The sequence below is a fragment of the Cucumis sativus genome, chromosome 7, assembly GCF_000004075.3.
Source record: "Cucumis sativus cultivar 9930 chromosome 7, Cucumber_9930_V3, whole genome shotgun sequence".
Taxonomy (NCBI): domain Eukaryota; kingdom Viridiplantae; phylum Streptophyta; class Magnoliopsida; order Cucurbitales; family Cucurbitaceae; genus Cucumis; species Cucumis sativus.
This window is the reverse complement of record NC_026661.2, coordinates 1,363,381-1,378,519: the sequence shown is the minus strand read 5'-3', so window position 1 is coordinate 1,378,519 and position 15,139 is coordinate 1,363,381. Positions and strand designations below refer to the sequence as shown.

At 36.4% G+C, this 15,139-nt stretch overlaps 3 protein-coding genes across 3 annotated transcripts; all 3 read left to right on the top strand.

The window, feature by feature from the left end:
* The first annotated feature begins 66 nt into the window (after positions 1–66).
* Positions 67–1,215, top strand: LOC116405208. The gene has a single exon (XM_031889128.1). The coding sequence runs from the start codon at positions 218–220 to the stop codon at positions 1,067–1,069; it is 852 nt and encodes a 283-aa protein (XP_031744988.1). The 5' UTR covers positions 67–217; the 3' UTR covers positions 1,070–1,215.
* A 1,507-nt stretch (positions 1,216–2,722) lies between these two features.
* LOC105436062 lies at positions 2,723–14,666 on the top strand. Its single transcript, XM_031888783.1, has 4 exons — positions 2,723–2,791; positions 4,223–4,239; positions 4,394–4,426; positions 14,050–14,666. Exons 1-4 carry the CDS (start codon positions 2,723–2,725, stop codon positions 14,546–14,548), a joined length of 618 nt encoding a protein of 205 aa, XP_031744643.1. The 3' UTR covers positions 14,549–14,666.
* Positions 11,440–12,580, top strand: LOC116405025. Its single transcript, XM_031888535.1, has one exon. The coding sequence runs from the start codon at positions 11,600–11,602 to the stop codon at positions 12,449–12,451; it is 852 nt and encodes a 283-aa protein (XP_031744395.1). The 5' UTR covers positions 11,440–11,599; the 3' UTR covers positions 12,452–12,580.
* Positions 14,667–15,139: the final 473 nt, after the last annotated feature.

Here is a 15,139-nt window from a genome sequence, read left to right as displayed (position 1 = left end):
ATAATAAAGAGGTGGGAGGGAGACAAAGCGTGAACATTGCTGAATTATTTGCTTAAACATATCACTAATTAATTGCAATTAGATGAGCTTCAGATTCCTCGTGTCTCCCCCTAAGCCAGAGTTATATAAATAAGCTCTTGAAGGCCAAAAGATGGAAGTCAACTTGAAACTGCTTTGGCTGTTCTTCAATTCATTAGCTTAGAATTTTGTAAAAAAGATGGATTCCTTTGCTGCAAACTCAAAAAAATCGTTCCACATTCGTTCAAACAGTTTGCCCTCAAAGCCACATCCAGTTGTGGATGAAGTTAATGAAAATCTTTGCAAATTGAGAGCATCTGAAGAAGCCACTTCTTCATCTTCTTCTTTGTGCCAAAAACTTGATGGACTTCAAGATTTGCAAGATTCTATTGATAAGTTACTTCTCTTGCCACTCAGCCATCAAGCTCCTGTTGACAACAAATCAGTTGATGACTTGCTAGAAGGATCTCTCAAGATCTTGGATGTGTGTGCTTTGGCTAAGGATGTTTTATCTCAAATGAAAGAATCTGCACACGAACTTGAGTCAGCGTTGCGAAGAAGAAAAGATGACAAGATTGATGTTCAAAAGTATTTGAACTCAAGGAAAATGGTAAAGAAGGCAATCCACATGACCTTGAAGGGAATGAAAAAAACAAATTTCCAGAAAAGTGATGAAAGTTCAGAAATTGTTAGCTTGCTAAAGGAGGCAGAAACTGTTACATATAACAGCATTGAATCCTTATTGTTATTTGTAGCAGGACCAAAGTTTCCATCAAAGATGAGCAGATGGTCCTTGGTTTCTAAGTTCATTCAACCCAAGAAAGTGGTGAGCAAAGATGAAGACACAAATGAAAATGAAGTAGAGATGGTGGATGTTGCTTTATGCTCAATCACCAATCACAAATCTGATTTCCTTGTGCAAGTTGAAGATGTGCAAAAGTCTCTAAGGAAATTGGAGTCATGCATTTGTGACTTTGAAGAAGATCTCGAGAGTCTATATCGACGTCTTGTAAAAAACAGAGTCTCTTTTCTTAACATCCTAAATCACTAAGGATGAAAACTTAGATAGTAGTATCGTAGTTGATTCCAACGGAATCCATTTTTGGCAAATGTAAACACCACACTACGTATATAATAGATACAAATACATTACACAACATTTTTGCAATGTGAACCAAGATTATGAATTCAATATCATCATCTTCTTCTCTATTGAACATTTTGAGTTGTTTAAATTGTTGATATTGTTACGAATCCAAATATAGTCTTCTATGAAATAGATGTGCAGAAAATCTTTGGAATTCAAGTAAGAACAGGCTTTTTGAATCCAAAACTAAAACCATGCCATTTAGTCCGAAGTGAACAATATAATATCATGGAGATAAAAGACCATTATCCAAACACATCCCCATTCTCTCTTTGAATAGATGGGGAAAAAAAAATTACCCATCACCCAACTCACCAATTTGGTCTTTTACTTCTGTGACCTTTCTTTATTTTAACCATCAGGATTTCAAACTATTGGAGAAAATAAAAAGGGAAAAGATTACATTTTTCCCTTCCAAAGTGACATTCCCTCAGCGTAATCTGTGGTATGCTAACTAGAGGCTAATAGTTAACCATGGTTACCTATTGGTGCCAAGTATTCAAATTGGCATTGCTGTCAATGATTCCAATTGTCCTTACAATGGTGATGAGCGCAATAATCACATGGAAGTCTGAGATTAACTTAATGCAACTTTATACAGTTTGTCTTTCATCTAAGAGACAATTTGATTAAGTTCTATGTTTAATAATAAATCAAATCAGATTGTATCTTATCATGCAGGACTTGAAATTTTAACAATGAGGAGAGTTGATGGTAGAACAATCTGCATGAACAATGCCAAGATGCCATGGAAGATTGATAAACAATTTTATATTCAGGATTGAAAAATATTCATCATGACTACACAGTGGCAGACATACATCTTTTTAACAATGTAAAGAGATCTTAATGTGTTTAATTTAATTTAGATATGAGTTGGAGGCTTGGTAGAGAGGAAACAATGTAACAACAGTGTCTAGATCCAAATGGAAGATGCCCAAACGTGCAGCAATTCACGGAAAAGTTGAAGCAGATAAGCCTCTAAATGCCTCCCTTGCTAACTGGTATATATTGAGCAAATAAAGAGGGGGAAAGATCACAGATATGACTTATAAGAGCTAGAGGTTGGTTGGATCGTTCAGGGTGATGGATATTTGCATTTAAGCTATGAAGGAATGTTTATATGAACTTTGGTTAGCCATTCATCAAAGATCAGAGGCTGAAAGCAAAGGAAGTTTGCTTACGGCAACAAAGATACGATGCTGCAGCTATGGTTTAGCTTGTTGAAGGTTGGGGAATATTGCAGATATGGCTATGTTATAACAGTTTGAAGGGGGTAACAAACTTACTTCGTTTGAATCATTATTGATTCCTTATTTCTAAGGCAACAAAGTCCATGGATGTTAGTTAGTAGTTAGTGCTCAAGGTGATCCGATCCAGATGACTATTAGCAATTAGTATCAAAGCCATGGTCTAAAAGACTAAACGTAGTTGTGTATATGAGAAATTCTCAAATTCTGAACAAATAGGATCAGTGAGTCCTGCTCGTGCTCTACCAGGTTGGAGAAAAAAATAAACTCACGTTCTTGCTTGGTGTGATCCGTCCTTTTACTCTACATGGCTGCTGCCTTGAGAAGGAATTTCTGTCGAGAGTGGATGGAGTTCTTCAAGAAGACGCTAACTGTGGTACTTTATTTAAATTTTGAAGGAAGGATTGTTGCAATTGAAGTTTCACATTGGCCAATAAAGGGAGATATCAATGGTATACAAGTGAAGACAAATATTTTTCATTGATACAAAACTTTTTGGGTGAAACCAAAAGCAAAGTCATTAGGGCTTAGGCTGAAAGTAGACAGTCTCATACCATTGTAGAAATATGTGAAGGGTATCTCCTACCATTGTAGAAATATGTAAAGGGTATCTCCTACCATTGAAGAAATATGTAAAGGGTATGTAGTATTTGACAGTACCATTGTGTAATACAGGGAGTCCCCTATTTATCCTAACAGAAAACAATAGCAAGCCTAAATGAATTTTCTGGTGTGGATACTCAATCAAATCCACATTACTTATCTTGACAAGAAAATTCATTGACATCATGATGATTGAGAACATCCTGAACGAGCCAAAGGAAGTAGACGTAAGACATAATCTTGAGTAGTGAGCATAGAAGGAAGCACATTGGGAGCTGACAACCTTAAGAAGATTTAATACAAACCACATATAAGAAGAAAGTCCTGCCTCAGGACAGATCAGTTGAGAAAGCAGCAGCAAAGAAAATACAGTCAGAATGAGAACCCATTGTGATTGGAATACATTTCAAGTGTTTAATTTAGAAAATAAGATTGTTCTAAAAAAATGGAGTGTTTGGTAGCCACTCAAAATAGCTTTAAAATAAAAATGAGGTTTTCCAAAAAAAGAAAAAAATCTTAAGGTGTCAATGCAAATAAACCTGAAGTTTCCCTTTCCTAACAAATTAACTCAGTTGGCATTTCTGATCCTTGCCCTTTTTGTTATCAGAAATGAGAAAGCAAAAGGGAAAACTGTATTGAAGTCATTGGTAAAGGCCCTTTTCTATCATTATGGTACCATAAAATATTCTTCATTGAATCAAGTAAGAACCCAAAATTATGGAATTGAGACTGACCTAATGTAATTCTAATGTAAAAAGCTGAAAATGATAAAAATGAATATGGCAATACCGTTCCTTTCTATAAGATGCCAACTCTGTCAACAGCACTCTTGTGCTGCATAATGTACAAATTATCCGACATATATTGTTATGACATAAATGAAATCGACTAGCAAAAAGATAGAGATTTATGTGATTTACCGACAGTGTGGTAGCTACATCCTGATAGCACCGAAAATGTGCTATCTTAGCGCCTCTAATCTTATTCATTTATAAAATTTAAGTACAAGCATTACGAAGCGTTACGGGTTGTTTGAGGTTAATTTAGAGCAATTAGAAGCTAAAAGGACATCCAAGGCATAGGCAGCTGTGGGGTTTATCTCTCTTCACAGACTGCTGAAAAATGGTGTAGCACTGCAGCTGTGTTACACCTCGCTTGGTTATAAATTCGCAACTTTGTTCTTAGGTTATATCTTTGGATCCAGATGACTATTCTTGACAAGTGACCACTTGTTTTCTTCTTTTCTCCTTTCTCTATTCATCTACAACATTAGTTTTTAGGTTTACTTTCGTCTATCTTTGTAATCAAGCAAAATGTGGATCTCTATCTTTTCCACGGTTATGGGAAGGTAAGTCCTTTGTTTTTCCTAATTTAGAGGATTTTGGAGAAACTCATTATATTTTTTGGAGTATTTAGATAATATGATTGAGATTTCTTGTCTATAGATTTTACTATTGATTCATTGATTATTATGAATTACGTTATTTTGTTATTGATTGACAACCAATGCTTGATTGTGCAATTCCTTGCTTTTGATTAATGTATAATATGTGATATATAATTATATGTTAATCTCCAAGAAGAAATAGGTTAGATAGGCTTTGATTTGTGGTCGAGAACAAACAGCATTGTTCTATTAACTTAGGAAAAAATATATTAAATTTCTAATCACGCTTTTCCTATTAGAAATTTATCCTAGCATTAAATTGATTAGGTTGCTTCTAAACTAATTAAATTGGCAAATTTGATATCTAGGACCATTGGTTAGCTTTTCTAATCAATTGGGCTATGCATAGTTAAGGAGTTAAAGTCAAGCTCTGATCCTTCGATGATCAAAATTTCTTTAAGTATAATCTCATTCTAGAATGTTTTGATTGATTGTATTTCTATGTTTTATTTTTCTTGCACTTTCATGCATATTTGAATCTGAAATCACACGAACCCCATTTATCAACTTAACTAAATAATTAACTTTGAGGAACTAATCTCCGTTCTTTTTTAAGGATCAAATCAGTCTTTCCACTTGTACTACTTAGTAATATAGGTAAGTATAATATAAATTTTATTTTATTGGCCATTCAAAGGTGACAGTAAAAGGCTACATCACATCTACCACCAGGAGAGAACGTTTTAATCATTAAAGAAGAATATCAAAGTTTTAAATAACTTGTATGTCTATACTAATTTAGCTGGCGTTGCTCCCAAGCTTTCACCCGTGCATGTCGCCTCTAGACCCCAACTTGCTAACTGGCCACTATAATCTCATACTTAATCATTTGAAGCATCGGATAACAGATTCAAAATATTTCAATATAGACACTTGAGCAACGGAGCCATAAGGGAAGAAGCCCTTTGAAAATAGAAAATTAATCAGACATATTGGGAGGAAGAAGATTCTCAAGCATTTGCATGTGTAAAGCGACAATCTTTTCCTTCCAGATGGAGACACGGTTCTGTACTTTCAAGATTAGCCAAAAAAGTTGATGCTACTGCCTTGATTGTAGAAAATTCTTTCTCGTGCAATCCTAAAGCATTGGTTTAATTAAACAATGAGTTGAAAGCTTGGTCAAGAAGAGACATTTATTGTACATTGACATAGGCCATGTTGGTTTTACAACAAAGGATCTGTAAAATCTCACGCACTCTTCTTGAAGAAAGCAAAGATAAATACTTTGTAAGATATATTGCCAAAAGGGAGAGAAAATTAAATGGAACTTCTTACCTTTATTCAATTTGATGGACTAATATTTATAGTCTAAAAAAAATAAAAAATTAGTAACCCACTAACTTAGTGCTTGCTAAAACTTTGGACATGATTAAAAAACAAATAACCAAAAACAATAAATAGAAAAATAACTTAATTCTTCCACCTATTTAGGAAGATTATGGCAAATTAATAGCCCACACTACCCCCTAATTCTGACATGATTCTAAGTTACGAACACCAAGTAGTTGACGCATAGCAGCTAACTTTACTCCCGCCAATGCTTTAGTCAGAACATCAGCTCGTTGTTCTTTAGTGTTGACAAATTCAACGATAATTTGTCCATTCTCGACACACTCTCGAATGAAATGAAAACGTGTATCTATGTGCTTGCTGCGACCATGAAATACGGGATTCTTCATGAGAGCTATCGCGGATTTGTTGTCCACAAATAATGTTACCGGCCTTGGCTCCATTCCGACTATCTCGCTAACAAGGCATCTTAACCACAATGCTTGGCAAGCTGCGGTAGTGGCTGCAATGAACTCGGCTTCGCAAGATGAGAGTGCCACCGTCTTTTGCTTTTGCGAATTCCATGAAACCAAGCTTTCGTTTAAGTAGAATGTCATTCCACTTGTGCTTTTCCTCCCGTCGAGATCACCGGATAAATTACTGTCAGAATAACCGAATATATTGAATTCTCTGGGACCTTTCGTATAAGTGAGCCCAAAATGAATCGTCCCTCTCAAATACCTAAGTATTTGCTTGACCACCTTGTAATGCATGGTTGTAGGCCTTTCCATATACCTACTCGCCATCCCAACAACATATGAAAGATCTGGCCTTGTGTTCAGTAAGTATCTAAGACAACCAACGATGCTTCTGTACTCCGTAGCATCAATTGGTGCTCCTTCCGTGTCTTTGTGAAGTTGTGCCTTGGGTTCCATCGGGTACTTTGTGGCATTGCAATCAGCCATTCCAAACTGGGACAAAATTCTTTTGGCATAAGTTGGTTGTTTGAGCATGATTCGACCCTTCTGTTGTTCAACTTCAATTCCTAAGTAGTAAGAGAGAAGGCCTAAGTCGCTCATTTCAAATTTTGCCATTATTTGTTGCTTGAACTTATTGACCTTTTCAGTGTTACTTCCTGTTACAATGAGATCGTCAACATACACTCCAACAAGAACACATTCCTCTTCTTCTCTTCTTGTGTAGATTGCTTGCTCTTGAGTGCATTTTCTAAAACCAAGATCTTTGAGACTCCTATCAAGTCGAATGTTCCAAGCTCGTGGAGCTTGCCTCAATCCATAGAGAGCCTTTGACAATCTATACACCTTGTGTTTTTCATTTGGAACCTCAAAACCCTCCGGTTGAGTAACATATATCTTCCTCTTCCAATTCTCCATTGAGAAATGCCGACTTCATATCTAGATGGTGTACCTCCCAACTTTGGTTTGCAGCGAGTGCAAGAATGACTCGAATGGTGTCAAGTCCTGCAACCGGTGCAAAAACTTCTTCAAAGTCAATGCCTTGTCTTTGTACATAGCTTTTAGCAACCAATCTTGCTTTGTGCTTGACAACTTCTCCATTAGGGTCTTTCTTCAATTTGAACACCCATTTTAGACCAATGGGTTTTTGTCTTAGTGAAAGCTCGGTCAGACTCCATGTGTTGTTTTTCTCAATGGATTTTAATTCGTTCTTCATTGCTTCGTACCAGCGACCCTCTGTAACAGCTTCTTGGTAACAAGTCGGTTCTTCGGATACTACCATCATCACCTCATTCTCTTGTTCATCACCACCTACAACTTCCTCTGTGTTGGTGTAGATGTCACTGAGAGATCTTAGACGGACCGGTGTGTTAGTCGATGGAGGAGATGGACTAGTCTCTCCAATTGCAAGTATCTCAGTTGCATGTGGTAAGGCATTTTCAACCCCAGTTTCTGCATCCTCCAAGTTTTCGAACTCGTCAGAATAAAATTGGTCCATCACCTGAAACTCTGTAATCTCCTTACCATCACTAACAACTTCGTTCCAAGCCCATTCAAGATTCTCTTGAAAAAGAACATATCTACTCATTTGTAGTTTTCCACGACCTGGGTCATATAAGCGATGGGCTTTGCATCCTTCTTCGACACCAAAATATACCATTGGTGAGCTTCGATCGTCGAGTTTCTTGAGGTGAGGGGTTGTGTTCTTTACATATGCCACACAACTAAAGACTCTCAAGTGTGCAAGATGTGGTTTTCTCCACATCCAAGCTTCAAATGGTGTGCGTTCTCCAAGGGCCTTCGTTGGAAGACGGTTTAACAAATAAACCGCGTGTCTCACTGCCTCTCCCCAAATTTTTGCAGGCACATGCATGCTTTTGACGAGTGATCTCGTCATCGCCATTACGGTGCAGTTACGACGCTCTACAATGCCATTTTGTTGTGGTGAATATGGAGCGGTGAGGTGTCGTTTGATTCCTTATTTTTTGCAAAATTGAGTGAACTCTGCAGATAAGAACTCACCACCTCGATCCGTCCGAAGCGTTCTGATCTTGTACTCCGTCTTGTTCTCCATTAAGAGTTTGAATTTCTTGAATGCTTCAAATGCGTCACTTTTTGCCTCCAACATATACAGCCACATCCATCTTGTGGAATCGTCAACGATCAACAGAAAATACTTGTTTCCAGCAAGAGTACATGGTGAAATCGGTTCGCATATATCAGCATGGAGGAGTTCTAATGGCTTCTCTGCTCTATATGTTGATTGACAGGGGAAGGGCAATCTGGCTTGTTTGGTAATCACGCACGCTTCACATAACTTGTTCGGTTGAGTCACTAGTGGTACTCCAACTACCAATTTCTTCTCCCCCATGAGCTTCAAGTGATGAAAATTTACATGGCCAAGTCTCACGTGCCATAACCATGTTGGATCTTCTAGGCTTGTCAGAAGGCAGACTTGCTTGAGTGTCTTCAAAGTTATCTTGTACAAACGATTTTGAGTTCGCTTTACCGACATCAAAAGCTTTCCACTCCTGTCAGACACTTTCATGATATCTTCTATCATTTGCACCTTATTTCCGTTTTCTGTCATTTGTCCTAGGCTTATGATGTTACTACATAGTTTTGGAATGTAATACACCTCTTGGAGAGCCTTTTGATCACCTTTCTTGCACTCAAACATGACTGTTCCTTTTCCCATGATCTGAATGGTTGATCCATCGCCAAACTTCACCCTCCCAGTGAAGCTTTCATGTAATTCTTGGAACTTCTCACGATGGCCAGTCATGTGGTTACTAGCACCGTTGTCTAGATACCAAACATCATTATTTTCTCCATTCTTGTCGTTGCAATACATCTCTGGCAACAACCGCTCTTTGCTGAGTAGTATGGCATTCTCCTGATCACATCTAGTACGTGTCCCCTCCTGGGACATGGCCATCATCAAAGTCGGTTCTTCTTCGGCGGCACAAGTTAGATGAGCTTCCTCGTCACGATCTTTTCCACAACATTCCGACGCGTAATGTCCCATCTTGTTGCAAGTGAAACACTTAATGTGACTTTTATCACGAGTGCCATGCATTTCCAGTGCTGCTAGTGCCTCCCGCACTATTTTGACGCTCAGTGCCACAACCACGTCCTCGCCATCTTCCTCGATCAGTACCACCAAATCTGCGCCCTTTGTTCATCGAGGAGTTGTCACCACTATGTCCTTTTTGTCTAGCTTTCCATTCGGCATGGGTAAGTAGGAGTTGTCCATCGGCGTTGTTATTGTTTTCTCGAAGTCGTGTTGTTCGTTCCTCGTACGCCTTCATCCGTCCAATTGCTCCTTCAAATGGCATGGTTTCAAGATCTTGAAATTGTTCAATTCCGGCGACAATGGGAATATATTTGTCGGGGACGGAATCGAGGAGCTTCTTGACCAATGATGAATCCTCAAGTGCAACTCCGAGGGTGGTGAACTTACTTGCTAATCTGCTGATTTTTCCTACGAACTCATCGATCGTCTCGGTTTCCTTCATCCGAAGAACATTAAACTCACTCTTCAAAGTTTAAACTCTCGCCATCTTCACCCGCTCACTGCCCAAGTACCTTGTCTTGAGACTATCCCATATTTCCTTTGTGGTCTTCTTCTTAGCGATTTGTAGAAGCACATCTTCCGGGTTGCATTGGAGAATGTATGCATGCGCGTTCTTGTCTTTCTTCACATCCACTTCGGCTCCTCTCGCTGGCTCTATTGCTTTCCAAACTCCTTGGGCATCGAGGATTGCTTCTGCCTTTATCATCCACACCGTGTAGTTCCACCATTCTCCTTTGTTTGCTGCGAGGTGCTTGCCATCTTCGTTGGAATATGCGATGAGAAGACAACCTGCTCTGATACCAAATGTTGGTTTTACAACAAATGATCTGCAAAATCTCACGCACTCTTCTTGAAGAAAGCAAAGATAAATACTTTGTAAGATATATTGCCAAGAGGGAGAGAAAATTAAATGGAACTTCTTACCTTTATTCAATTTGATGGACTAATATTTATAGTCTAAAAAGAAGCAAAAATTAGTAACCCACTAACTTAGTGCTTGCTAAAACTTTGGACATGATTAAAAAACAAATAACCAAAAACAATAAATAGAAAAATAACTTAATTCTTCCACCTATTTAGGAAGATTATGGCAAATTAATAGCCCACAGGCTATGACAGTCATTTTTAGCATATGCCCAAGGAGAAACCTGATACTCAATTGGTAAATTCAACACCTGTTTTGATAACCATTACATTAGGCCTTTTTGGAAGTTATTCCATTTTTTGGTTTGGTTTTTGAAATTTTAATAAGAACTCAATAATAAAAAGAAGAAGAAGAGGAAGAAAAGGTGAAAAAAATAATTAAGAGATTGAGAGAAAACAAGCAAATTTCAAAGACAAAAATAAAAAATTGAAGTGTTATCAAGTGTACTCTTTTTTAGATTTTGATTTTTAAAAATTAAGTTTGTACAGACTATATTTGTCTTCTTGTTCACATACTATCGATGTTTTAAAAAATTAAGTCAAGTTTTAAAATAAATGCACCATTCGATAACCTTTTGGCTTTTGAAAATAAAATTTATAAATACTACTTGGACCAACAAGTTTTCATGACTTGTTACCATCATTTTTTAAAAAAACTTAGCCAAGTTTCGGGGACTAAGAAAGGCACTTTTCACATACTTGTTTTTGTTTTTAGAATTTGACAAGAAAACAAAGTGTTTCTTTAAGATAAATGAAAAATCATATATTAAAGTTTGGGTGGTAAAAGCATACATTTCAATAACAAAAATAAAGGAATGTATATAAATTAAAATAAATAAACAAAAATTTGAGAAACAAAAACCATTATCAAAAACTTTATCTTGACAAATCTTAGATTTTCTTTTTCAGCTAAGTCACTATATATTTTTCATGTCCTATATCTGTATCCATATCCATGCTTCTTGTTTAATAATCCACAAAAAATATGTCAATTAAATGAGGACCAATTAGATATTTTCATACAACTAAATCTGCCTTGAAACTATAGGAGACAGTGCTTTATCCCATTACATTTCTTTATTTCAATACAGCTATGAGTTATGAACATATGAGTTTTGTATCAGAAATACATCCATTTGATAATAAAGAGATTAGCATCAATAATAGTGGAGATAATAAAGAGGTGGGAGGGAGACAAAGCGTGAACATTGCTGAATTATTTGCTTAAACATATCACTAATTAATTGCAATTAGATGAGCTTCAGATTCCTCGTGTCTCCCCCTAAGCCAGAGTTATATAAATAAGCTCTTGAAGGCCAAAAGATGGAAGTCAACTTGAAACTGCTTTGGCTGTTCTTCAATTCATTAGCTTAGAATTTTGTAAAAAAGATGGATTCCTTTGCTGCAAACTCAAAGAAATCGTTCCACATTCGTTCAAACAGTTTGCCCTCAAAGCCACATCCAGTTGTGGATGAAGTTAATGAAAATCTTTGCAGATTGAGAGCATCTGAAGAAGCCACTTCTTCATCTTCTTCTTTGTGCCAAAAACTTGATGGACTTCAAGATTTGCAAGATTCTATTGATAAGTTGCTTCTCTTGCCACACACCCATCAAGCTCTTGTTGACAACAAATCAGTTGATGACTTGCTAGAAGGATCTCTCAAGATCTTGGATGTGTGTGCTTTGGCTAAGGATGTTTTATCTCAAATGAAAGAATCTGCACACGAACTTGAGTCAGCGTTACGAAGAAGAAAAGATGACAAGATTGATGTTCAAAAGTATTTGAACTCAAGGAAAATGGTAAAGAAGGCAATCCACATGACCTTGAAGGGAATGAAAAAAACAAATTTCCAGAAAAGTGATGAAAGTTCAGAAATTGTTAGCTTGCTAAAGGAGGCAGAAACTGTTACATATAACAGCATTGAATCCTTATTGTTATTTGTAGCAGGACCAAAGTTTCCATCAAAGATGAGCAGATGGTCCTTGGTTTCTAAGTTCATTCAACCCAAGAAAGTGGTGAGCAAAGATGAAGACACAAATGAAAATGAAGTAGAGATGGTGGATGTTGCTTTATGCTCAATCACCAATCACAAATCTGATTTCCTTGTGCAAGTTGAAGATGTGCAAAAGTCTCTAAGGAAATTGGAGTCATGCATTTGTGACTTTGAAGAAGATCTCGAGAGTCTATATCGACGTCTTGTAAAAAACAGAGTTTCTTTTCTTAACATCCTAAATTACTAAGGATGAAAGCTTAGATAGTAGCTGAATGGCCAATTCCTAACGGAATCCATTTTTGTCTAATGTGTAAACACCAAAATACAGGCATAGTATATACAAATACATTTCACAACTTTTTTTATAGCAAACACATATTGTGAGTTTAGTATCTTTTTTCTCCTTCTTTAGCTAGCTTTTTGCAATATTAGTATTGTTGAGATTGTTGGGAATGCAAACGTAGTTCCATGTGAAATAGAAGGGAGAATGATCCTTAAATACAGGATAATAAACTTTATCCTTACGAAACTTTTTGAGTCCTATCGTGGACTTAGTCCAAAGTTAACCAGATAAGAACATGGAGATAAGACCATTATCTAAACACATCCCCATGCTCTTTTAAAATGGAGAAGCAAAACGGTTCATCGTTTTATTCTTTTAATTCTCTCCACTTTCTTTGTAGATTGCATTCTACTAAAAAAAAAGTCTAACATGAGCACGGTTTAATAGCAATTGACATGCACTCCTTCACAAAAGATCAGCTATGGTAAGAAAAGGGAAAAGGATTATTTTTCTCTTCAAAAGTGATTTTCCCCTCAAAGCTAATTTCTGGTTTGTAAACTAGAGGTCAATTAGGTAACAAAGACTACCTAATGAAACTAAGCATCAAATTAGCATTGCTTTGCTGTGAAAGATTCCAGTTGTCTCAGCAATGTTTTAGGCACACAAGAATCACATGGGGAAGCTTGAAATTAACTTTCAAACAACTTCATGCTCATTGTCTTTCATCTAAGAGACAATTTAGTTCAATTATATGCATAATAGTAAAGCTAATTAGGTTGTATCTCATAATGATGTTAACTCCATCAACAACATGCGTGTGCCTCATAATTAAGAATTCTTCTATAGCAGAATACGAACATGAGATGATGAGAGAAAAACCTTGAGATGGGGAACACGATATTACTAATATAGCTAAGAATAATAAACAAATGACATTTGTATCATATACATCCATTTGATTATAAGAGAAATTAACATCAATAATGGTGGAGATAATAAAGAGTTAGGAGGGAGGCATGGCATGGACAATGCTAAATTATTTACTTCTGCAAATCCATTAATTAATACAAGTAGATGAGCTTGAGATTCCTCATGTCTCCCTCAACTTAAGTTATATAAATATCCCTCATGGATCTTCAAAAAATGAAAACAAATTGAAACTGATCTTTTGTAGTTCATTAGCTTTGGATTTTGAAAAAAAAAAAGATGGATTCCTTTGCTGCAAACAAAAAGAAATCATTCCACATTCGTTCGAACAGTTTGCCTTCCAAGCCACACCCAGTTGTGGATGAAGTTGATGAACATCTCTGCAGATTGAAGTCCTCTGAAGCCACTTCTACATCTTCTTCATTGTGCCAAAAATTTGATGGTCTTCAAGATTTACATGATTGTATTGACAAGTTGCTTCTTTTGCCACTCACCCGTCTAGCTCTTGTTGAAAACAAATCAATTGATGACCAATTAGAAGGATCTCTCAAACTCTTGGACTTGTGTGCTATGGCTAAGGATGCATTGTTTCAAACAAAAGAAAGCGCACATGAACTAGAGTCAACTTTGCGTAGAAGAAGAGGAGATGTCACCGTCGGTGATGTTCAAAAGTATTTGAACTCAAGGAAGATGATAAAGAAGGAAATCCACAAGACCTTGAAGGGAATGGAAAGATCAAGTTCTCAAAAAAGTGATGAAAGTTCAGAAATTGTTAGTATGTTAAAAGAGGCAGAAACTGTCACATATAACAACATTGAATCCTTGTTGTCATTTATAGCAGGATCAAAGTTGCCATCAAAGATCAGCAAATGGTCTTTCGTTTCTAAGTTCATGCAACCAAAGAAAGTGGTGAGCAAAGAAGATGACACAAGTGGAAATGAAGTAGAGATGGTGGATGCTGCATTATATTCAATCACCAGTCACAAATCTGATTGCATTGTGCAAATTGAAGATGTGCAAATCTTGCTGAGGAAATTAGAGTCAAGTATTCAAGACCTCGAAGAAGACCTTGAGAGTTTATATCGGCACCTTATCAAAAATAGGGTTGCCTTCCTTAACATTCTAAATCACTAATAGCCAATTCCACCAAAATTTCCATTTTTGTAGATGTAAAACATCACAATACATGTACAATACATAACATTTTTTAAATCAAGATTATGTATACAATATCATCTTCTTCTCTAGCTAATTTTTTGCAATATAACATATGTGATCTTGTTGGAGATTTGAACATAAATCACTTTGAAATCAAAATCTATGTAAATAATTAAGACAATAACTTCATTAGTACAAGGCTCTTTGAGTTGAAATTGAAAATAAAACTATGCCGGCTTTGTTCAAAGTGAACAATATCATATTATGGAGATATTACCACTGTTCAACCGAACTCGAGAGAAAATAAAATCTACCCATTACTCATAATTTTGGTATTTAACTATGGAAACTTTTGTATTCTTTAACCATCAAGATTGCAAACAGTTGAAGGAAAAATGTTAACTAGAGATCAATTAACTAACCAAGGTTATGTATTGAAACTAAATATTCAAATTTGCACTGCTGTCAAAGATTCCAATTGTCTCAACTCATAACAATGGTAATAAGCACAAGAACATGGAAGCCTGTGATTAACTTCAATGCAGCATTATGTAGATTTAATCAAGT

Excerpts from the sequence above, each read along its gene's own strand:
- LOC116405208 (XM_031889128.1), top strand. The coding sequence starts at position 218 with ATGGATTCCTTTGCTGCAAACTCAAAAAAATCGTTCCACATTCGTTCA.
- LOC105436062 (XM_031888783.1), top strand. The coding sequence starts at position 2,723 with ATGGCTGCTGCCTTGAGAAGGAATTTCTGTCGAGAGTGGATGGAGTTC. Across the intron at positions 4,427-14,049 it reads AACTCATTATATTTTTTGGA|AAGAAGAGGAGATGTCACCG; the intron begins GTATTTAGATAA and ends AACTTTGCGTAG.
- LOC116405025 (XM_031888535.1), top strand. The coding sequence starts at position 11,600 with ATGGATTCCTTTGCTGCAAACTCAAAGAAATCGTTCCACATTCGTTCA.